This window comes from Rhinoderma darwinii, chromosome 5 (assembly GCF_050947455.1).
Source record: "Rhinoderma darwinii isolate aRhiDar2 chromosome 5, aRhiDar2.hap1, whole genome shotgun sequence".
Classification (NCBI taxonomy): Eukaryota; Metazoa; Chordata; class Amphibia; order Anura; family Rhinodermatidae; genus Rhinoderma; species Rhinoderma darwinii.
This window is the reverse complement of record NC_134691.1, coordinates 158,917,275-158,942,879: the sequence shown is the minus strand read 5'-3', so window position 1 is coordinate 158,942,879 and position 25,605 is coordinate 158,917,275. Positions and strand designations below refer to the sequence as shown.

General features: G+C 42.2%; 1 protein-coding gene across 2 annotated transcripts in view; it reads right to left on the bottom strand.

Annotated features, from left to right (window-relative positions):
- Positions 1 to 25,605, bottom strand: part of ACD (ACD shelterin complex subunit and telomerase recruitment factor) — a 59,815-nt gene that overhangs the window by 32,861 nt on the left and 1,349 nt on the right. For both annotated transcript variants that reach the window (XM_075826681.1, XM_075826680.1), the window contains exons 2-3: positions 17,389 to 17,513; positions 608 to 738 (exon numbers count right to left, since the gene is read on the bottom strand). In XM_075826681.1, coding sequence (XP_075682796.1) covers positions 608 to 738; positions 17,389 to 17,496 — 239 coding nt within the window. In that variant the 5' untranslated portion in view covers positions 17,497 to 17,513. The remainder of the gene's footprint in view (positions 1 to 607; positions 739 to 17,388; positions 17,514 to 25,605) is intronic.

Genomic DNA, 25,605 nt, shown 5'->3' with positions numbered 1-25,605 from the left:
CCAGCCCAGCTCCTTTCACTGCACAATCACGCTGTAAGGCTGGGTTCACACGACCTATTTTCAGACGTAAACGAGGCATATTATGCCTCGTTTTACGTCTGAAAATAGGGCTACAATACGACGGCAAACATCTGCCCATTCATTTGAATGGGTTTGCCGACGTATTGTGCAGACGACCTGTAATTTACGCGTCGTCGTTTGACAGCTGTCAAACGACGACGTGTAAATTGACTGCCTCGGCAAAGAAGTGCAGGGCACTTCTTTGCAACGTAATTTGAGCCGTTCTTCATTGAACTCAATGAAGAGCAGCTCAAGATATACGAGCGTCACAGACGCCTCGTATATTATGAGGAGGAGCATTTACGGCTGAAACGACGCAGCTGTTTTCTCCTGAAAACAGGCTGCCATTTCAGCCGTAACTGCCTGCTATCGTGTGAACATACCCTAACAATGAGAAGTGTATGACACTGGTCGCTGATTGGTCAGCGTCATACACTCCTCTGTACAATGCCCAGTTGGTAAAAAGTAAAAACACGCCCAGTTGTCTATTAAAAAGGGAGTCATCTTCATGAGAGGGGAAAAACAGCAAAAGTGTGAATGTCCTGACCTTTCTAGCATCTGCTGTGCCTCCTTGGTGATGACTGCTCTGATGTAGTACTTCTGATCAGAAATATTGACAACGGCTTCTGGATACTCGCAGCCTTCTGAATTGACTGAACGATCTGGCACCCTCAGAAACTAATTAGCGGAAAACACATTGAAATATAGTAAATTAATACACAAATGTTTGCAATGTTTACATGAGCTAGTATATAGAAGTCAATGTAAAAAAAACACAAGCAGGTCCACACTGACAGTTCCCGAGATCTTTGTTTGGAGAGTTTCATACAGTAATAGTACAGACTTTAGGACTGGGCGATTTTGCAGAAAATTTTTTATCTAGGATTTTTTTCATCTCTATGGCCGATTTTCGATTTGAATCTTGATTTTGTTAAATAAACTGAAAAAAACCCAACAAAAAATAAACAAGACAAGTCTTGGCGGTGGGGAGGTGTTGCTAGTGACAGCGAGTCGAATGGTGGGTGGGGAAGTTCCTGTTGGCTAGAGAGGCACCATCAGGTACAGTGAGGCAACTGGGGTGTGGAGATGTGCCATCAGGGGCCTCAAGTCACTATGTTGGCAGGGAGATGTCTGGCAGGTAGGAAGGCATTACCAGGGCTGCAAGGCACCTGGAGGTTGGGTGATCTACATCAGGGGCAGAGAGGTGACTATAGGGATGATGAGACAGCAACAGAGGCACCTGGAGGTGAAGGATGAAAAAAAACAAAAAAAAAAACTGAGGAAGACTGCCATTTAAAGGCTATGTAAAACTTTGAAAGGCATTTTTTTTGTTTTATAAATAGGGCAGTGTGATTGGTGCAACTTTATAATTCGTTTTTATTAAAAACGTGTTTTACTTTTTGAGATACAGCTGTTCTGTATGCTCTATACAGAACAGCTGTATATAGTGCCAAATCCTGTTCCCGTCCACGTTACTGACTGGTTCAGTGAAAACAGGTTGACATGCAGGATCCACCTATAATCTATCACATCTAAATTATGAACTTAGATGTGATAGATTACAGGTGGATCCTGCATGTCAGACCCGTTTTCACTGAACCAGTCAGTAACGTGGACCTGACGGGAACAGGATTTAGCACTATATACAGCTGCGGGACTGATTGATTCAGGTTATGATACAGCTGCCCTGTACAGAGAATACAGAACAGCTGTTTCTCAAAAAGTAAAACACATTTTTTTTTTTTTAAGTAAAACAAATTTTTTATAAAAACTAATTACAAAGTTGCACTAATCACACGAACTGAACTTTTTTTTTTATAAAAAAAATAAAATAAAAAAATGCCTTTCAAAGCTGCACATAGCCTTTAAGCTAACCGGAGGCGAACGAATGCGAATAGCAAGAACAGCAAAGTACTAGGTGGTGAGGTGCAACAGGGATACAGTGAGGGTACTGATTTGTGTGTGTTGGTGTACAAATAAATGCTAAAAAAGGAAGCCATTTTAGCTAACCTGGGCTCTAAAGAACAACTCATATAGCCACTCAAAGCTGTATAAAGGCTGAAAGATTAGCCCTGTCTCCCATTCGCTTATATACAATTAGCTAGCCTGGCCTCTCCAGCCTTGCCCACCAATCTCAGTTTACATTCCCCCCATACCCTTGGATGGCAGCCTATGACTTCATAAGATGCCAGAAAATAGAAGACTAATAGATGCAGTACTGACATGCCGTGCAGTATAGCGGAGCATTACGTCGGGCAGCCACAGGAGGTGGGAGAAAACAGCATTGTTTCATCTTGTAAGATAGAGTTTCCCCAAACTTTTCAGGAAAATTTTTTTCCTCAGTACACCCCTACCAAAAATTGTTTAGAGAAAGACAGAAAAACGGCTAAAAACAAGCACTAGACTCTTAGGCCGATTCAGACGAGTGTGTTCGGTCCAAGATATACGGTCCGTATGTCGGCCGCATTTCCTGAACGGAGCACACTGCAGGGAGCCGGGCTCCTAGCATCATAGTTATCTATGACGCTAGGAGTCCCTGCCTCTCCGTGGAACTACTGTCCCGTACTGAAAACATGATTACAGCATGGGACCGTTTTCCCGCAGCGACACCTAGCATCATAGAAAACTAGGACGCTAGGAGCACGGCTCCCTGCAGCTTGTTCGGTCAGGGAAATGCGGCCGACATATGGACAGTATATGACGGACCGAACACACTCGTGTGAATCCGGCCTTATGGTATGTTCACACTGTGTTTTTTGTTAGGCAGAAAAAAATCTGCCTCAAAATTCCTTCAGGAATTTTTAGACAGATTTTGAATTGACAGTGCTATTTGACTTTTTGCAAAAAAGCACTCTAAATTAGGTTTTTTCTGCCTCCTATTAATTTCAATTGAAGGTCAGAGGTGGAAACCACTTGAAGACCATCAGCCCCACTCACAGGAAAATGACCATCAGCCCCTCACTCACAGGAAAATGACCATCAGTCCCCCACTTACAGATGCCCCCTGTAGATAGTGCCACACAGCCCCCTTGCAGATAGTGCCACACAGCCAAATTCTCCTCCTCACATGCACGTCGCGCTGTGAGGAGGAAAGAAAGCACGGCCGTGGTTCAGAGGAGCGTCGCGGCACCCCTGGAGAGTTCTCGCGGCACCCCAGTTGGGAACCACTGCTATACGCGGTCTCCTCACAAGTATATGTTGGAAGAGAGCGACAGGGGGGTGACGAGGCAGAGCTTCGTCCTGTAGCTCGGCCTGACGGCACCATTATTAAACCGATTCAACAATTCTGTCTAAACACAGACTCGTCAGAGGCCTCAAAGGCGCATAAATCAAATTAATTTGATTAACCCCTTCGCGTTCAGCGACGTAATATTCTGTTGCGCTAACCAATACGTTCGTGATCAGTGACGGAATATTACGTAGCGGGAGTAACGGCCATTTTGGCCGTCCTCCCGACACATGCAGGAGCTGTGACAGCTGCTGTCTCGTACAGCAGCTGCCGCAGCTCCTACAGTGGGGACCGATCGCTGTGTCCCCGCTGATTAACTCCTTAAAAGCCGTGTTCAATAGCGATCATGGCTTTTTAGGGGTTAAGCTACAATCGCCGGCCTGCTACACGATAGCGGCCGGCGATTGTAACTATGGCAACCGGACACCAAACAATGGCGTCCGGCTATGCCATCGACGGAAGCCAAAGTCAGGACCCACTATACTTGCTGTCAGTGAGTAGCTGACAGCTCTAATACACTGCACTACGCATGTAGTGCCGTGTATTAGAATAGCGATCAGGGCCTCCTGCCCTCAAGTCCCCTAGTGGGACAAAGTAATAAAGTAAAAAAAAAGTAAAAAAAAAAGGTGTAAAAAAGAGAAAATAAAAGTTTTAAAAGTAAAAATCCCCCCTTTTCCCTTATCAGTCATTTATTATTAATAAAAATATATAACAAATAAACTATACATAATTGGTATCGCCACGTCCATAACGGCCTGAACTACAAAATTATTTTATTTATGCCGCGTGGTGAACGCCGTAAAAGAAAATAATAATAAACCGTACCAGAATCACAATTGTTTGGTCACTTCACCTCCCAAAAAATGGAATAAAATGAGATCAAAAAGTCGCATGTACCTAAAAATGGTCCTGATCGAAACTACAGTTCGTTACGCAAAAAATAAGTCCTCGCACGGCTTTCTTGATGGAAAAATAAAAAAGTTCTGGCTCTTAGAATAAGGCAACAGAAAAAGTAAATGATTTTTTACAAAACGTATTTTATTGTGCAAACGCCATAAGACATAAAAAAAACTATAAACATATGGTATCGCCGTAATCGTATCACCCCGCAGAATAAAGTGAATATGTCATTTATAGCGCACGGTGAACGCTGTAAAAAAAATAGAATAAAAAAACAATAGTAGAATTGCTGTTTTTTAGTCACCACGCCACCTAAAAATAAAATAGAAACTGATCAAAAAGTCGCATGCGCCCCAAGAAAACTACAATGTATTCCTCAAGGGGTCTAGTTTCCAAAATGGGGTCACTTTTGGGGGCTTTCCACTGGTTTGGCACCACAAGACCTCTTCAAACCGGACATGGTGCCTAATAAAAAAGGAGGCCTCATAATCCTCTAGGTGCTCCTTTGCTTCGGAGGCCGGTTCTTCAGTCCATTACCGCACTAGGGCCACATGTGGGATATTTCTCAAAACTGCAGAATCTGGGCAATAAGTATTAAGTTGCGTTTCTCTGATAAATCCTTTTTGTGTTATAAAAAAAATGGTATAAAGAGGATTTTCTGACAAAAAAAATTAATGTCAATTTCACCTCTACTTTGCTCGAAATTTCTGTGAAACACCTAAAGGGTTCATAAACTTTCTAAAAGCTGTTGTGAATACTTTGAGGGGTCTAGTTTCTAAAATGGGGTGTTTGATAGGGGTGTCTAATATATGGGCCCCTCAAAGCAACTTCAGAACTGAACTGGAACCTAAAAAAATAAATAAATGAGGCAATACTTCGCTTCTTACATTATACTGATAATGAGCCGTGCCCACCCCGAGATGACTCCAGTTTTGACCATTTGTATAAACGGAGACCCCTATTAGACCGTTTCAGTGACCGGTTTTCCCAAGCATACACCCCCGAGAATTGTATTTCTATTGATGACTCCTTGGTAGATTTTAAAGGGAGGCTTCAATTCCGCCAGTACCTGCCAGGTAAGAGGGCAAGGTATGGCGTGAAGATGTATAAGCTGTGCGAGAGTGCATCAGGGTATACCTACAAATTTAGGATATATAAAGGGAAGGACACCAGTATTCAGCCCCCAGAATGCCCCCCCTTACTGGGAGTTAATGCAAAAATTGTGTGGGATTTGGGGCACCCACTGCTGGACCAGGGTTACCACCTCTACCTGGATAATTTTTATACCAGCGTCCCACTCTTCAACTGCCTCGCTTCCAGTCCTGCGGCATGCGGCACTGCTAGAAGAAATCGGAGAGGCCTCCCTAAGACTCTGCTTGGGCAAACAAGAAGGGGTGAGAGCAGGGCACATTCTAGCAGCAACATATTGTGTGTCAAGTACAAGAGAGATGTCACACCAGTACCCATGTACCTGTACGAGGTACCAGTACAGAGACCCCCAAACCAGACTGCATTCTGGACTACAATAGGTACATGGGAGGGGTGGACTTTTCAGATCAAGTCCTGAAGCCCTGCAGAGCCATGCGGTGTGGTATAAGAAGCTGGCCGGGCACATCATACAGGTGGCACTGTACAATGTGTACGTGCTACGTCGATGTACAGGCCAGAGGGGAACTTTCCTGGAATTTCAAGAGGTGATTATCAAGAACCTAATCTTTAGGGACCAAGAAGGGGGGGGAGCACCCAGTACTTCTGGAAGCGAGGCCACACGCATCGTAGAAGGGCAACACTTGCCAGTTTGGGGAACTTCTCCTGGAAAGAAGGGAAAAAGTCAAAAGAGGTGCAAAGTCTGCTATAAGAGGGGGGATAAGGGAGGACACAATATATCAATGTGACACGTGTCCCGAAAAACCAGAGCTCTGTATGAAAGAGTGTTTTAAAATTTATCATACATCCCTTGGTTTATAATTTACCCCAATTTTACTTACCCTGATGTACTCCGCACAGCTTATCCCCCCTCGTCTTTCCCCTCTGGGCCCTGCTGTGTGCCCAGGCAGCTGATAACCGCCACATTGAGGGTATTGCCGTACCCAGGAGAACCCACATTACAGTTTATGGGGTGTATGTCTCCAGTCAAAATGCTCACTACACCTCTAGATGAATGCCTTAAGGGTGTAGTTTTTAAAACGGGGTCACTTCTTGCGGGTTTCAGCTGTACTGGTACCTCAGGGGCTTCTGCATACATGACTTGGCACCAGAAAATCCCCAGTAGGCCAAATGGTGGTCCTTTCGTTCTGAGCCCTCCCATGGGCCCAAACGGCAGTTTATCACCACAAATGGGGTATTGCCGCACTCAGGACAAATTGTGCAACAGAATGGGGTATTTTATTTCTTGTGAAAATAAGAAATTTTCAGCCAAAACTACATATTATTGGAAAAAATTAATTTTGTTTTAATTCCCAGCCCAATTCAAATAAGTTCTGTGAAGTAACTATGGGGTCTAAATGGTCACATTACCCATAAATGAATTCCTTGAGGGGTGTAGTTTCCAAAATAGGGTCACTTCTGGTGGGTTTCTATTGCTTTGATACCTCTGGGGCTCTGCAAATGCGACATGTCACCCGAAAACCAAACCAGCAAAATCTGCACTCCAAAGAACACACAGCGCTCCTTCCCTTCTGAGGCCTTCCATGGGCCCAAACGGCAGTTTATCGCCACAAATGGGATATTGCCGCACTCAGGACAAATTGGGCAACAAAATGGGGTATTTTGTTCCCTGTGAAAATAAGACATTTTGATCACAAATGACATCATATTGGAAAAAATGACGTTTTTTTCATTTCACAGCCCAATTCAAATAGGTGCTGTGAAAAAACTGTGCGGTCAAAATTGTAACAATAACCATATTTGAATTCCTTGAGGTGTGTAGTTTCCAAAATGGGGTCACTTCTGGTGGGTTTCTATTGCTTTGATACCTCTGGGGCTCTGCAAATGCGACATGGCACCCGAAAACCAATCCAGCAAAATCTGGACTCCAACAAACACACAGCGCTCCTTTCCTTCTGAGCCCTCCCATGGGCCCAAACGGCAGTTTATCACCACAAATGGGGTATTGCCGCACTAAGGACAAATTGGGCAACAAAATGGGGTATTTTGTTCCCTGTGAAAATAAGACATTTTGATCACAAATGACATCATATTGGAAAAAAATGACTTTTTTAATTTCACAGCCCAATTCAAATAGGTGCTGTGAAAAAACTGTGCGGTCAAAATGGTATCAACAACCATAAATGAATTCCTTGAGGGGTGCAGTTTCCAAAATGGGGTCACTATTGTGGGATTCCCACTGTTTTGGCACTACAACACCTCTTCAAACCTGGCATGCTGCCTAAAATATATTTTAATAAAAAAAGAGGCCTCAAAATGCACTAGGTGCTTCTTGGGCTTGTGTTTTAGTCCACGAGCGCACTAGAGCCACATGTGGAAAATTTCTAAAAACTGCAGAATCTGGACAATACATATTTAGTAGTGGTTCTCTGGTAAAACCTTCTGTTTTACAGAAAAAAAAATTGAATAAAATTGAAATTCAGCAAGAAAAATGAAATTTGCAAATTTCACCTCCACTTTGCTTTAATTCCTGTGAAATGCCTGAAGGGTTAAAAAAAAACTTTCTAAATGCTGTTTTGAATACTTTGAGGGGTCTAGTTTTTAAAATGGGGTGTTTTATCAGGGTTTCTAATACATAGGCCCCTCAAAGCCACTTCAGAACTGAACTGGTACCTTATAAAATCCAAGAAAAATAAAAATGTTCAAAAAACGATGCCAATCTAAAGTAGACATATGGGAAATGTTAATTTGTAACTGTTTTGGGTGGTATAACAGTCCGTTTTACAAGCAGATGCATTTAAATTCTGAAAATTGCTATTTTTTCAAAATTTTCTCTAAATTTTTCAATTTTTCACCAATAAACACTGAATATATCGACCAAATTTTACCACGAACATGAAGCCGAATGTGTCACGAGAAAACAATCTCAGAATCGCTTGGATAGGTTTAAGCATTCCGACGTTATTTCAACATAAAGTGAAATATGTCAGATTTGAAAAATGGGCTCTGAGCCTTAAGGCCAAAACTAGGCTGCGTCCTTAACCCCTTAGGGACGCAGCCTAGTTTGGGCCTTAAGGCTCAGAGCCCATTTTTCAAATCTGACATATTTCACTTTATGTGGTAATAACGTCGGAATGCTTAAACCTATCCAAGTGATTCTGAGAAGGTTTTACCAGAGAAATACTACTAAATATGTATTGTCCAGATTCTGCAGTTTTTAGAAATGTCCCACATGTGCCTCTAGTGCGCTCGTGGACTAAAACACAAGCCCTAGAAGCAAAGAAGCCCTAGTGCATTTAGGGGCCTCTTTTTTATTAGAATATATTTTAGGCAGCATGCCAGGTTTGAAGAGGTGTTGAGGTATAAAAACAATGGAAACCCACCAGAAGTGACCCCATTTTGGAAATTACACCCCTCAAGGAATTCATTTATGGTTTTTGTTATCATTTTGACCGCACAGTTTTTTCACAGCACCTATTTGAATTGGGCTGTGAAATGAAAAAAATGATATTTTTCACAGCACGTATTTGAATTGGGCTCTGAAATGAAAAAAATGTCATTTTTTTCCAATAAAATGTCATTTTTGATCAAAATTTCTTATTTTCACAGGGAACAACATACCCCATTTTGTTGCCCAATTTGTCCTTAGTGCGGCAATACCCCATTTGTGGTGATAAACTGCCGTTTGGGCCCATGGGAGGGCTCAGAAGGAAAGGAGCGCTATGTGTTTGTTGGAGTCCAGATTTTGCTGGATTGGTTTTCGGGTGCCATGTCGCATTTGCAGAGCCCCAGAGGTATCAAAGCAATGGAAACCCACCAGAAGTAACCCCATTTTGGAAACTACACCCCTCAAGGAATTCATTTATGGTTTTTGTTATCATTTTGACCGCACAGTTTTTTCACAGCACCTATTTGAATTGGGCTGTGAAATGAAAAAAATGATATTTTTCACAGCACGTATTTGAATTGGGCTCTGAAATGAAAAAAATGTCATTTTTTTCCAATAAAATGTCATTTTTGATCAAAATTTCTTATTTTCACAAGGAACAACATACCCCATTTTGTTGCCCAATTTGTCCTTAGTGCGGCAATACCCCATTTGTGGTGATAAACTGCCGTTTGGGCCCATGGGAGGGCTCAGAAGAAAAGGACCACCATTTGGCCTACTGAAGCTTTTCTGGTGCTAAGTCATGTATGCAGAAGCCCCTGAGGTACCAGTACAGTTGAAACCCCCGAGAAGTGACCCCATTTTAAAAACTACACCCCTTAAGACATTCATCTAGAGGTGTAGTGAGCATTTTGACCCCACAGGTACTGTGTAAAAGGTAATGCGCAGCAGATGGTGCAGTGTGAGATTTGCAATTTAATATATATATATGCCATTTCAGTGTCCAATATAGTGTGCCCAGCATGCGCCACCGGAGATATTGTAATGTGGGTTCTCCTGGGTACGGCAATACCCTACATGTGGCTGTTATCAGCTGCCTGGGCATACGGCAGGGCTCAGAAGGGAAAGATGAGGGGGGTAAGCTGTGCGGAGTGCATCAGGGTAAATTAAAAATCAAGGGATGTATGATACATTTTAAAACACTCTTTCATACAGAGCCCTGGTTTTTCGGGACACGTGTCACATTGGTATATTGTGTTCTTCCTTATCCCCCTCTTATAGCAGACTCTGCACCTCTTTTGACTCTTTCCCTTTCCAACCGGTTTGGGGAACTTCTCCTGGAAAGTGTTGCCCTGGTACGATGCGTGTGGCCTCGCTTCCAGAAGTACTGGGTGCCCCCCCTTCCTGGTCCCTAAAGATTAGATCTTGAAATTCCAGGAAAGTTCCCGTCTGGCCTGCACATCGACGTAGCACGTACGCATTGTACAATGCCATCTGTATAAGGTGCACGGCCAGCTTCTTATACCACACCGCATGGCGCTGTAGGGCTTCAGGGCTTGATCTTACAAGTCCATCCCTCCCATGTACCTATTGTAGTCCAGGATGCAGTCTGGTTTGGGGGTGGCCTTTCCTTCATATATTCTAAATCTGTAGGTATACCCTCATGCACTCTCGCACAGCTTATACATCTTCACGCCATACCTTGCCCTCTTACCTGGCAGGTACTGGCGGAATTGAACCCTCCCTTTAAAATGTACCAGGGACTCATCAATAGAAATACACTTCTCGGGGGTGAATGCTTGGGAAAACCGGGCACTGAAACGGTCTAATAGGTGTCTCCGTTTATACAAACGGTCAAAACTGGGGTCATCTCGGGGTGGGCACGGCTCATTATCAGTATAATGTAAGAAGCGAAGTATTGCCTCATTTATTTATTTTTTTAGGTTACAGTTCATTTCTGAAGTTGCTTTGAGGGGCCCATATATTAGAAACCCCTACCAAACACCCCATTTTAGAAACTAGACCCCTCAAAGTATTCACAACAGCATTTAGAAAGTTTATGAACCCTTTAGGTGTTTCACAGAAATTTAGAGCAAAGTAGACACAAAAGGATTTATCAGAGAAACGCAACTTAATACTTATTGCCCAGATTCTGCAGTTTTGAGAAATATCCCACATGTTGCCCTCGGGCGGTAATGGACTGAAGCACCGGCCTCCGAAGCAAAGGAGCACCTAGCGGATTTTGAGGCCACTTTTTTATTAGGCACCATGTCCGGTTTGAAGAGGTCTTGTGGTGCCAAAACATTGGAAACCCCCCAAAAGTGACCCCAATTTGGAAACTAGACCCCTTGAGGAATCCATTGTAGTTTTCTTGGGGTGCATGCGGCTTTTTGATCAGTTTTTATTCCATTTTTAGGTGGCGTGGTGACTAATAAACAGCAATTCTACTATTGTTTTTGTACACTTTTTTTTTTACAGCGTTCACCGTGCGCTATAAATGACATATTCACTTTATTCTGCGTGGCGATACGATTACGGCGATACCAGATGTTTATAGTTTTTTTTTATGTCTTATGGCGTTTGCACAATAAAATACGTTTTGTAAACAATCATTCACTTTTTGTGTTACCTTATTCTAAGAGCCAGAACGTTTTTATTTTTCAATCAATAAAGCCGAGCGAGGACTTATTTTTTGCGTAACGAACTGTAGTTTCCATCAGTACCATTTTTAGGTACATGCGACTTTTTGATCTCTTCTTATTCCATTTTTTGGGAGGTGAAGTGACCAAACAATTGTGATTGTGGTACGGTTTATTAATATTTTTTTTTACGGCGTTCACCGTGCGGGATAAATAACAAAATAATTTTGTAGTTCAGGCCGTTACGGACGCGGCGATACCAATTATGTATAGTTTATTTGTTTGTTTATATATTTTTATTAATAATAAATGACTGATAAGGGAAAAAGGGGGATTTTGACTTTTATTACTTTTAAAACTTTTATTTTCTTATTTTTACACATCTTTTTTTAACTTTTTTTTTACTTTATTACTTTGTCCCACTAGGGGACTTGAGGGCAGGAGGCCCTGATCGCTATTCTAATACACTGCACTACATGCGTAGTGCAGTGTATTAGAGCTGTCAGCTACTCACTGACAGCAAGCATAGTGGGTCCTGACGTTGTCAGGACCCACTAGGCTTCCGTCTATGGCATAGCCGGACGCCATTGTTTGGTGTCCGGTTGTCATAGTCACCATCGCCGGCCGCTATCGTGTAGCAGGCCGGCGATGGCGGATTAACCCCTAAGAAGCCGCGATCGCTATTGAACGCGGCTTCTGAGGGGTTAATCGGCGGGGGCGCTCCGCGATCGGTCCCGGCACATTGAGCAGTGATAGTCTGCTGTCGGAAACAGCAGCTATCACAGCTCATGAACGCGCCCCGCGCGAACGGCGCCGTGTTTACTCCATGACCTACTATTAGGTCACTGAGCGCGAACGCTACAGTTAGCATGACCTAATAGTAGGTCATGGAGCGTTAAGGGGTTAAGGGGTTAATCGCCTAGCCCTAACAGACTGCATTGGAAAGTTTTAGCAATTAACCCCTTAAAGGAACAGTGTCATGGCAAATAATTTTTTTATATGTTAAAGATGTTAGTGCTGTAATAAAAACGTTTATATTCATTTGTGTGTTTGTGTTTTACTGTTTCTTATTTTTACACTTTTTCTTCCCTATGGGGGCTGCCATTTTTTGTTCCATTTCTGTGTGTGTCGATTAACGACACACACAGACATGGAGTACGGCAGCCACAGTCCCATAGGGACTGTGAACGGCTCCCGTCCCATTCACGTCCGTGTACGGCGTCTGTGTGGGAACTGCGCATGCGCCGCTCCTGCACAGTCCTATTCGAAATTGGCGCCGTCCGGCGCCATTTTCCTGTGGACCGGAAGTCGCGGCCGGACTGTAATATTACTACTTCCGGTCGCGGCTTCCGGACTTGTGCACATGCAACAGCGGCAGCAAAGGGAGCGGACGGGCCGGAGGGAGCCGCGGCGGCAGGAGCAGGTAAGAGATTTCAATGTATGTTAGTGTTTGTGTGTGTTTACTACTGTATGTAAACCTACTACACTGTGGGTTACCTCAAAAAATGGCGACACACAGTGTAGGAGGTTAAACCTTTCAAACCCCTCGTTTATCCCGGCACTAGCCAGGATAAAGGAGGGGGGGATGCTGAGAGCTCACTAGAGCGAGGGCTTTTAACCCAATGTTGCAATGCTGCAATTTTGGGAACTAGCTCCATCTAGTGACCAAAAATGGGTAGTATTATAAATTAGAAAAAATTTATAATATTTCCTGACTCGCGAAAAAAATAAAAAAAATTTGTACAATGTTTAATCACCTACACACTAAATGTTTAATTTTTAAAAAAAAAACATGTTTTTAGGTCAACACCATGCCTTTAAGGACGCAGCCTAGTTTTGGCCTTAAGGCTCAGAGCCCATTTTTCAAATCTGACATATTTCACTTTATGTGGTAATAACGTCGGAATGCTTAAACCTACCCAAGCGATTCTGAGATTGTTTTCTCGTGACACATTGGGCTTCATGTTCGTGGTAAAATTTGGTCGATATATTCAGTGTTTATTGGTGAAAAATTGCAAAATGTAGAGAAAATTTTGAAAAAATTGCATTTTTCAGAATTTAAATGCATCTGCTTGTAAAACAGACGGTTATACCACCCAAAATAGTTACTAGTTCACATTTCCCATATGTCTACTTTAGATTGGCATCGTTTTTTGAACATTCTTTTATTTTTCTTGGACGTTACAAGGCTTAGAACATAAACAGCAATTTCTCATATTTTTAAGAAAATTTCAAAAGCCTTTTTTTTAAGGTACCTCTTGAGTTCTGAAGTGGCTTTGTGGGGCCTATGTATTAGAAACCCTGATAAAACACCCCATTTTAAAAACTAGACCCCTCAAAGTATTCAAAACAGCAGTTATAAAGTTTTTTAACCCTTCAGGCATTTCACAGGAATTAAAGCAAAGTGGAGGTGAAATTTGCAAATTTCATTTTTCTTGCTGAATTTCAATTTTATTCATTTTTTTTTCTGTAACACAGAAGGTTTTACCAGAGAAACACTACTAAATATGTATTGTCCAGATTCTGCAGTTTTTAGAAATGTCCCACATGTGGCCCTATTGCGCTCGTGGACTAAAACACAAGCCCTAGAAGCAAAGAAGCACCTAGTGCATTTTGAGTCCTCTTTTTTATTAGAATATATTTTAGGCAGCATGCCAGGTTTGAAGAGGTGTTGAGGTGCCAAAACAGTAGGAATCCCCCAATAGTGACACCATTTTGGAAACTACACCCCTCAAGGAATTCATTTAGGGTTGTTGTTACCATTTTGACCGCACAGTTTTTTCACAGTACGTATTTGAATTGGGCTCTGAAATGAAAAAAATGTCATTTTTTCCAATAAAATGTCATTTGTGATCAAAATTTATTATTTTCACAGGGAACAAAATAACCCATTTTGTTGCCCAATTTGTCCTTAGTGTGGCAATACCCCATTTGTGGTGATAAACTGCCGTTTGGGCCCATGGGAGGGCTCAGAAGGAAAGGACCACCATTTGGCATACTCGGGATTTTCTAGTGCGAAGTCATGTATGCAGAAGCCCCTGAGGTACCAGTACAGTTGAAACCCGCAAGAAGTGACCCCGTTTTAAAAACTACACCCTTAAGGCATTCATCTAGAGGTGTAGTGAGCATTTTGACCGGAGACCTACACCCCATAAACTGTAATGTGGGTTCTCCCGGGTATGGCAATACCCTACATGTGGCTGTTATCAGCTGCCTGGACACACAGTAGGGCCCAGAGGGGAAAGACGAGGGGGGATAAGCTGTGCGGAGTGCATCAGGGTAAGTAAAATTGGGGTAAATTATAAACCAAGGGATGTATGATAAATTTTAAAACACTTTCATACAGAGCTCTGGTTATTCGGGACACGTGTCACATTGATATATTGTGTCCTCCCTTATCCCCCTCTTATAGCAGACTTTGCACCTCTTTTGACTTTTTCCCTTCTTGCCAGTTTGGGGAACTTCTCCTGGAAAGTGTTGCCCTGGTACGATGCGTGTGGCCCCACATCCAGAAGTACTGGGTGCCCCCCCTTCTTGGTCCCTAAAGATTAGGTTCTTGATAATCACCTCTTGAAATTCCAGGAAAGTTCCCGTCTGGCCTGCACATCGACGTAGCATGTACGCATTGTACAATGCCATCTGTATGATGTGCCCGGCCAGCTTCTTATACCACACCGCATGGCGCTGTAGGGCTTCAGGGCTTGATCTTACAAGTCCATCCCTCCCATGTACCTATTGTAGTCCAGGATGCAGTCTGGTTTGGGGGTGGCCTTTCCTTCATATATCCTAAACCTGTAGGTATACCCTGATGCACTCTCGCACAGCTTATACATCTTCACGCCATACCTTGCCCTCTTACCCGGCAGGTACTCGCGGAATTGAACCCTCCCTTTAAAATGTACCAGGGACTCATCAATAGAAATACACTTCTCGGGGGTGAATGCTTGGGAAAACCGGGCATTGGAACGGTCTAATAGGGGTCTCCGTTTATACAAACGGTCAAAACTGGGGTCATATCGGGGTGGGCACGGCTCATTATCAGTATAATGTAAGAAGCGAAGTATTGCCTCATTTATTTATTTTTTTAGGTTCCAGTTCAGTTCTGAAGTTGCTTTGAGGGGCCCATATATTAGAAACCCCTATCAAATACCCCATTTTAGAAACTAGACCCCTCAAAGTATTCACAACAGCATTTAGAAAGTTTATGAACCCTTTAGGTGTTTCACAAAAATTTAGAGCAAAGTAGAGGTGAAATTTACATTTTTTTTTTGTCAGAAAATCCTCTTTATACCATTTTTTTTATAACACAAAAGGATTTATCAGTGAAACGCAACTCAATACTTATTGCCCAGATTCTGCAGTTTTGAGAAATATCCCACATGTGGCCCTAGTGCGGTAATGGACTGAAGCACCGGCCTCCGAAGCAAAGGAGCACCTAGAGGATTTTGAGGCCTCTTTTTTTTAGGCACCATGTCCGGTTTGAAGAGGTCTTGTGGTGCCAAAACATTGGAAACCCCCCAAAAGTGACCCCAATTTGGAAACTAGACCCCTTGAGGAATCCATTGCAGTTTTCTTGGGGTGCATGCGGCATTTTGATCAGTTTTTATTCTATTTTAAGGTGGCGTGGTGACTAAAAAACAGCAATTGTACTATTGTTTTTTTTTTTCGTTTTTTTTTACAGCGTTCACCGTGCGCTATAAATGACATATTCACTTTATTCTGCGGGGCGATACGATTACGGCGATACCCTATGTTTATAGTTTTTTTTTATGTCTTATGGCGTTTGCACAATAAAATACGTTTTGTAAACAATCATTCACTTTTTGTGTTACCTTATTCTAAGAGCCAGAACGTTTTTATTTTTCAATCAATCAAGCCGTGCGAGGACTTATTTTTTGCGTAACGAACTGTAGTTTCGATCAGTACCATTTTTAGGTACATGCGACTTTTTGATCTCTTTTTATTCCATTTTTTGGGAGGTGAAGTGACCAAACAATTGTGATTGTGGTACGGTTTATTATTATTTTATTTTACGGCGTTCACCGTGCGGGATAAATAATGAAATAATTTTGTAGTTCAGGCCGTTACGGACGCGGCGATACCAATTATGTATAGTTTATTTGTTTGTTTATATATTTTTATTAATAATAAAGGACTGATAAGGGAAAAGGGGGGATTTTTACTTTTAAATCTTTTATTTTCTTATTTTTACACATCTTTTTTTAACTTTTTTTTTACTTTATTACTTTGTCCCACTAGGGGACATGAGGGCAGGAGGCCCTGATCGCTATTCTAATACACTGCACTACATGCGTAGTGCAGTGTATTAGAACTGTCAGCTACTCACTGACAGCAAGCATAGTGGGTCCTGACGTTGTCAGGACCCACTAGGCTTCCGTCTATGGCATAGCCGGACGCCATTGTTTGGTGTCCGGTTGCCATAGTCACCATCGCCGGCCGCTATCGCGTAGCAGGCCGGCGATGGCAGCTTAACCCCTAAAAAGCCGCGATCTCTATAGAACGCGGCTTTTAAGGGGTTAATCAGCGGGGACACAGCGATCGGTCCCCGCTGTAGGAGCTGTGACAGCTGCTTAACAAGACAGCAGCGTCACAGCTCCTGTATGTGTCGGGAGGACGGCCGAAACGGCCGTTACTCCCGAGACGTACTATTACGGCATGGAGCGCGAACGATACAGCTGCCATGACGTAATAGTACGTCAAGGAGCGGGAAGGGGTTAAGGTACTAAACCTGATTTATAGCTCCAGGACAATCCCGCTACAATTTGCTGCTATTATGAAAATTTGCGAAAACTAAATACAAATAAAAACAATACTAGAACTTGCTGTCCCACTTTGCATTTTATTTCTTGGGACACAGCAACATGCAGAAGGGTTAAGTAAATGATGCATGCAGGCTTTACAAAGGGGGTCCTAGCAGATAATCTGATCAAAAAGGGTGGTCATCAGTCGAAATGGCATCTTAAACGCAGCCTCGAAGGTCTTGAGGATTTTGCCATATTGCTGTGGTTATGGAAAAACAAACCATGTTATCATGTACAACCTACCTCAACTACCTGACAAGGAACAGGTTTTTGTTTAACAACCCTGCTGTCATACTTAGAAAGGCAGTCAATGATCCAGGGGTAACCAATGAGCGAATGATATCCAGCCATATTTGCCCTTCAATGACCTGTATAGAAAAACAAAAAAAACAACAAGTTTACATAAAACTTAACAAAAACAGAAAAAATAAGCTCAAGCTATAGCTGTAACAGAAAGTAAACAACATTTTAGAACATAACTTTTAGCTCTTGTATTAAATGTCATCTAACAAAACCTAAAAATTCAGTTCTTTGCCAGGTGAGGGCCGATCTTCAGAGCCAAAAACACTACCTATCTGAGGTCCTGTATCATGAAGGCTTTTTCCTGCCTACTTCAGGTGGCTAAGGCAGAGTTCACACAGGGCGGATATGCTGCGTAAAAGCAAGCAGAGTATCTGCCCTGTGCGCCACCGGGAATTGCGGTTGAAAAACTGCACCAAACTGTGATGCAGCTTTTCTCCGGAAATGTCCGCTGCGGATAAACTGCAGCACTTAGTCGGCCTGCTAGCATGACGTTTCATCCCAGGAGACTGCTGCAGCCTGTAATTGGCTGCAGCGGTGGTCACATGGGATGAAGCGTCATCCCAGGAGGCCGGCTCTCATACGTCATCCAGGCCAGCCTCTTCGGATGACGTTTCATCCCATTGGCTGCAGCGGTCACATGGGATGAAACGTCATCCCAGGAAGCCGGCCTGGAGGAAGAAACACAGACTCCTGGGTAAGGATAAGATTTTATTTATGCGTTGCGTTTTTTGCGGCGGAATCACTGCGAACCCACCGCAAAAAAACACAACTGCCATTTGTTGCGGATTTTACCTCCCCATTGAATTCAATGGGGAAATCCCGCAACAAAGCAGCAGCGTTTACGCAAATACAACTTAAATGCACATTAATGTTCTCTGTATTTGGCCTAAAGAGGATCTGTCACTAGTTTACTAATGCCCTATCTCCTAACTAATCGAATAGGCGTTTTGCAGCAGCTAACTACAGTGTGATTTTGTTTTTCAAAAAGTTATGAGCATTTTTCTAAATATGATAATTTGGCTATAATATCCAAAAGGGAGGTGACTCTTTCTTCTCACTCTGGACGGTGTAATATTTTCTGTATGACGCTGTCCAGTCAGCGTCATACAGTTTCTCCCCCTTCCCTGTCTAGCAACACAACGTGATCTTATAGTGTACAGCTTCCATTCCCGACTGTGTATTCAACTGGCGATATTTCCGGTTATTAGAACTGTGATCCTGGTGAAAGATTAGTATCTCCTCTTATGCCACCAGAACCGCTGTTCTAGGTGGTCCACAGCCCGAGATATGGCTGTTTGAAATGATGCCCCTTACCTCCAGCCTCGGTCTCTCACACTGTGTGAAGCAGCTTCATGCTGATAGGACAGCGTCAGAGGCTGCGAGGTAGCTCCACCTCAGGAGAATCGCTGGTGTTGATACCCACTTGTCTAGTTTAGAAAAAAGCTCATAACTTTTAGAATAATAAACTGTATGGGACATAATCTTCACAAGCATTATCAGTGTGACAGCGCCTATTAGATTAGCTAGGAGATTGAGCATTACTAAAAGAGTGACAGATCCTCTTTAAAGAGGCTCTGTCACCACATTATAAGTGCCCTATCTCTTACATAATCATATCGGCGCTGTAATGTAGGTAACAGCAGTGTTTTTTTTATTTAGAAAAACGATAATTTTTCACCAAGTTATTTTAGATTTATGCTAATGACTTTCTTAACCCCTTCCCAACATCCGCTGTATATATACAGCGCTGTCGGGAAGGTGTTCCCGCAAACCGCAGTACAGTTACGTCGCAGTGATGGTGCGGGCGCAGAAGCAGAGCCGGCACCATCACTGTAACTGCCAGGACCGGAGCTATTCTCCGATCCGGCTGATTAACCCCTCGGATGCTCCACTCAATAGAGCGCAGCATCTGATGGGTTTTAACCCGACCGGCAACCCAGCGATGCAATCGCTGGGTTGCTATGGCAATCGGAGGCCAAATAATGGCGTCCAAGTCTGCCTTGTACGGGAGCCGATGAGAACCCGCCTGCGGCGAGTCATCAAAGGCTTGCTGTCAGTGAATAACTGACAGCGCTAATACACTGCACAACCTATGTAGTGCAGTGTATTAGAGTAGCGATTGGGGCATCAGGCCCTCAAGTGCCCTAGTGGGACAAGTCAAAAAAGTAAGAAAAAAGTTAATAAAAATGTCGCAAAACAATAAAAACACACAAGTTTCAAGTAAAAAAAAACAACTAAACTGCTATTTTTTCCCCATAGTAAGTCTTTTATTATGGGAAAAACCATTAAAAAAAATAAAATAATTGGTATCGCCGCGTCCGTAACGACCCAAACTACAAAACTATTATGTAAATTATCCCGCATTGTGAACGCCGTAAAAAAAAAAAAAACATGAAATACAACGCCAGAATCTTTGTTTTTAGGTCACATCTCCTCCCAAAAAAATGATCAAAAAGTCACATTTACTCCAAAATAATACCAATGAAAACTACAATCCGTCCCGCAAAAAAATAATCCCTGACACCGCTTTGTTCACGCAAAAATAAAAAAAAGTTATGGGTCTTAGAATATGGCGACACAGAAAACAAATGATTTTATAAAAAAGTGATTTTATCGTACAAAAGCTGCAATACATAAAAAAAACTATATAAATTTGGTATCGCCGTAATCATATGGACCCGCAGAATAAAGCGAACATGTAATTTATGGTGCACTGTGGATGCCGAAAAAAAAACTATAAAAAAACTATTCCAGAATTGCTTGTTTTTGGTAATTTCCTTTACCAAAAAAAGAAATAAAGAGATCAAAAAGTCGTATGTGTTCTAAAATGGTACCAATAAAATCTGCAGCCCGTCTCGCAAAAAAACAAGCCCGCACACCACTCAATCAACTGAAAAACAAAGTTATGGCACTAGTAATGCGGTGATGAAAAACATCTCAATGCGCAGGCTGGAGGGGAACATTCCTTCAGTTTCAGGGCCCTGGTATTTAGGAACTAGAAAAGGGAAGGGACATAACACATCCGCTGGAAGCGAGGGTGCCCGTATTATACCAGCGCAAAACTTTCCCAGCAATATTTTCCAAACTACGAAGGAGAAAATGTCCCCAAAAGGTGCAGAGTGTTACAAAAGGGGGATAAGAAAGAAAACCGTTTATCAGTGTGACACCGGCCTGCGCATAACGGATCGCTTCACAGCGTAACACACACCTATGGATAATTGTATTATTTACCCCATTATTATACCCTCTTATTATACCCTGATGTACTCCGCACAGATTACATATGCCACCACATTATAAACTGAAATACCAGCAAAACTCAAACAAAACTACTACCAAGCAAAATCCATGCTCCAAATGGCGGTCTTTCCCTTCTTAGCCCTACAGTGTGCCCAAACAGCAATTTATGGCCAGAAGTAAGGCATTACCATACCCGGGAGAACCCGCTTAACAATTTATGGGGTAAGATTCTCCAGGGGCACAACATATTGTGCGGTGATTAGGCAGATCAGTGGAAAAATTGCAATTTTCACTTTGCACCATCCACTGCGCATTAATTTCTGAAAAACACCTGTGGAGTCTAAATTCTCACTACACCCCTTGATAAATGCCTTTAGGGGGTGTAGTTTCTAAAACAGGGTCACTTTTGTTTGGTACATCAGGGGTTTTGCAAATGCAACATGGCGTCCGCAAACCATTCCAGCAAAATTTACGCTCCAAAAGATAAATACCACTCCTTTTCTTCTGTTATGCTCCCATATACGTAAACAGCTGATTATAACCACATATGGGGTGTTACCGTACTCGGGAGAAATTACTTTACAAATGTTGGGGGGCTTTTTCTTCTCTATTCCTTGAAAAATGTTGATCTAAAACGACATCTTATTGGAAAAAAATTTTTTTTTCATTTTCATGCCTTAATTCTAATTCCTTTAGCAAAAAACCTTTGGGATCAAAATGTTCACTATACCCCTAGATGATTCCTCAGGGGGTGCAGTTTCCCAAATGGAGTCACTTTTTGGGGTGTTTCCACTGTACTAGTACTACAGGGGCTCAGCAAATGTGACATGGCGCCCAGAAACCATTCCAAAATCCAAATGGTGCTCCTTCCATTCTGAGCTCTACCGTGTGTCCAAACAGCCGTTTATGACCACATGTGGGGTATTGTTTTACTCGTGAGAAATTGCTTTACAAATTTGATGGTGCTTTTTCTCCTTCAGTTCTTGTGGAAATGAAAAAAAATTAGATAAACCTACATTTTCTTTGAAAAAATGTAGATTTTCATTTGCTGTGGGGTCAAAATGCTCACTATACCCCTAAATAATTTCCTCAAAATGGGGTCACTTGTTGGGGGTTTCCAGTGTCTTGTCCCTTCAGGGGCTTTGCAAATGCGACATGGCCACCGCAAACCATTCCTAATAAATTTGAGCTCCAAGAAGCGCCAAGCTGTCCACTTATCCCCTGATGGTCTCTGTGCTTTATTTGCACAGACGCTCACTGGCGCATGCGCTGTGGGCACTGCATCCCGGAGTGCCTGATTTGTTTGTTCACGTTACTATGGTGACGTGCGTTTCAGCATTTGAGACGCATCGTCACGACGTGGACAGCTTGGCGCTTCTTGGTGATGCAGTGTTTGCATCATGGCTACGGAGCGCCGCTCTATACATGCATCCCACAGGTGCCACCAATGAATCAATTATCACTAGTACTATTATATAAACCCCCGGTTTTTTAAAGTTGATCAGCCTCCTGACGAAGCCGGTCGCAGGCGAAACGGGCGTCGAGGCGTCTTTGTGCCATCTCTTCACGTCCCTTGCTTTCATCATGTCTACAGGTATCTGGGTTTTTTCACCTATTCTATTTGGCATTTATCTGTAAATGTTGGTCTGCATATGCGTTGTTTATCCTTAGCAGATTTGTGCTATGTATACTTTGCAACGGGCAGTATTTCTTCAACGGATATAGCCGTATATATATTTTTATGTCCTATTGGCACTCTATTACACTTGTATCCATGGCATGTTAGTACTGGGACGTTTTTTGAGTTTGGCTGTCTCTTGTGTTCCTCATGGTATGTTGTCATCTATACCTGATTGCTACTCCTCTTGATATATGATCTGCCTTATTTTTACTGTATCTACTATTGTAATACCATGTATCGTTATGTACTAATAAAGTTGTATATTTTTTTACTATCCATGGTAGTTATTTTCATATTCTATTGGGATGTTATGTCCCCTGCGCTTGTAGGTTGTTTCTGAGTTTGATTGGGGACCCCCCCCCTTTTTCGCTTTACCCTGTTTTGAGGTTCGCTGTAGGTTTGCTTTTTCTACTTAAGTTCCTTTGGAAATGAAAAAAAATTGGCTAAACCTACATTTTATTTGAAAAAATGTAGATGTTCCAAAAAATGTTGCAAAAAAAACTGGCGGGTCATAATGCTTGCTACACCCCTAAATAAATTCCTTGAGGGGTGGTTTCCCAAATGGGGTAACTTTTGGGGTGTTTCCACTGTTTTAGTACCACAAGATCTCTTCAAAGCTGACATGGTGCCTAAAATATATTCTAATAAAAAGGAGGCCCAAAATCCACTAGGTGCTACTTTGCTTCGGAGGCCGGTGCTTCAGTCCAGTAGCACACTATATGTGGGATATTTCCTAAAACTGCAGAAACTGGGCAATAAATATTGAGTTGCATTTCTCTGGTAAAACCTTCTGTGGGACAAAAAGAATTTCTGGAAAAAAAGAATGAACTTTGTAAATTTCACCTCTACGTTGCCTTAATTCCTGTGAAATGTCTAAAGGGTTAAGAAACTTTCTAAATGCTGTTTTGAATACAGTTTTTAAAATAGGGTGATTTATGGGGATTTTCTAATTTCTAAGGACCTCAAAGCCACTTCGGAACTGAACTGGTCCCTGTAAAAATAGCCTTTTGAAATTTTCTTGAAAATGTGAGAAATTGCTGCTAAAGTTCTAAGCCTTGTAACGTCCTAGAAAAATAAAACGATGTTCAAAAAACGATGCAAAACTAAAGTAGACATATGGGGGATGTTAATTAGCAACATTTTTGTGTGGTATAACTGCCTGTCTTACAAGCAGATACATTTAAATTGAGAAAAATGCTAATTTTTGCAATTTTTCGCTATATTTTGGTGTTTCATACACACACATTAACGTTACTGAAGTGTCTTGGCAGTAAATAGACATCACCTCTAGCCAGGGCGGGATGTCTATTCACAATCCCGACACTTTTGTGTGTGACTTTCAGCACAGACCATCGAGATCACGCTGTGCTGTCATTTACAGTGAGATCTCGCGAGATTACGCTTGCTGTGCTGTAAGTCCCACACAAACGTTACCGAAGGGTCGGGATTGTGAATAGACATCCCGTCCTGGTTGGACGTGATGTCTATTTACTGTCAAGACGCTTCAGTAACGTTAATGTGGGTGTATGTGACTGCACATAGTGAACAACGCAGGATCACTATGTGCAGAGTAAATGAATGGAGAGAAGTGTATGACGCTGATTGGTCACTGATTGGTCAGCGTCATACACTTCTCTCCACAACGCCCACTTGGTCAAAAGTAAAAACACACCCAGTTGGGCATTAAGAAAGTCATTAGCATAAAGCTAAAATAGGTCATAACTTGGTGAAAATAGATCGTTTTTCTAAATAAAAAAAACCACTGCTGTTATCTACATTACAGCGCTGATCTCATTATGTACAAGATAGGCCACTTATAATGTGGTGACAGAGCCGCTTTAAATATTGTTTGTGTCACAGTAAAAAATATTTTGCACCTTCATGATGTGTAAATCAAATGGTGCAAACCCCCCAAAATTAATGCTACATACAGACTTTGCGTATTTTGCTGCAGAAAATACGCACCAAAATCTCAGCAATATGCAGGAAATTCGCAAGTAAAAATCGCACCTAATCGTGCGTTTTTCGATGCGGTTTTTACGATTTGATGCGTTTTTCTGCGCGTTTTCATGCCACGGGTTTTGGTGCAATTTTCCACAGCACTAGGCAGATACAATTTACAAGCTGAAATGCAAGATAAATGGACATGCTGCGGATTAAAAAAAAAAGCACACCGCAGGTCAATTTCCATACGAAAAATACTGCAGTACATACATGAGATTTCCTAGAATCTCATTGACTATGCTCGTACTGTATTACGCTGCGTATTTGCCGCACGCTAATTTTCGTGGCAAAACCGCACGTAATACGCATTGTGTGCATGGAGCCTAATTCAAGATTGTAATGCCACAAAACAGGAAAAACAAAAGGGGTGAATACTTTTGCAAGGCACTATACCTCCTAGGTAAATAATATTTAGAAGATTGATACTGAAAACACATAGTAATCTGTCCCATCAGGACACTACATTTATAAATGAATTATATACGTCTGTGACTCGGGAGCGCCGGACCTCTCCGTGAGATATATGCAAATGACCAATATCTTATCTTGTGTAAGGTGCCAGGCTGTAGAGAAGAAAAAGAGGACTGAATACGGTCAAAATAAAAAATATACATATCCGCGTGTTTATATAGAATTTCATTGGCGGTTCAGGTGCATAATTCTGTAATACAGCAGAGTGGCACGAAGGGGGTGAAGAGGCAGAAAAAGCAGCTAGCACAGTGGTGTACACCGCGCATGCTCGCCCTGTGCAGTGAGAACGAAGAAACCGCCAATACGCAGTGATCAACCACCAAGAGCAGAGATCAAGTGCGCATGCTTGGCCGGCCCTGTACTGAACTACCTGAGGACTTATCCAGCAGCAACAACAACATTTCATGAGGTATTTCTGGGGGGTCATTACATAAAAATGGTTCACTAACCCCTTAACGCACCATAATGACACTGTAGGTCATGGTGACGGGTCTGAAGTATGCAATAAAAAGTGATCAAAAAGTCATATGTACCAAAATATAATAAACCCTCACACCGCTCTATTGACAAAAAAAATAAAAATGTTATGGCTCTTGGAAGGCGTGGGGTTAAAAAAAACGGCTTGGACTTTAAGGGGTTAAAGAAAATTGAAAAAAAAAATCCCTTTCTAGGGTGTATGTAGCCTGTAATAAGCGATCATTTAGATCTTGAGAATATCTCCCTAACGAAGACGACCGTAAAAAATTGTCCGGAATTGCGGA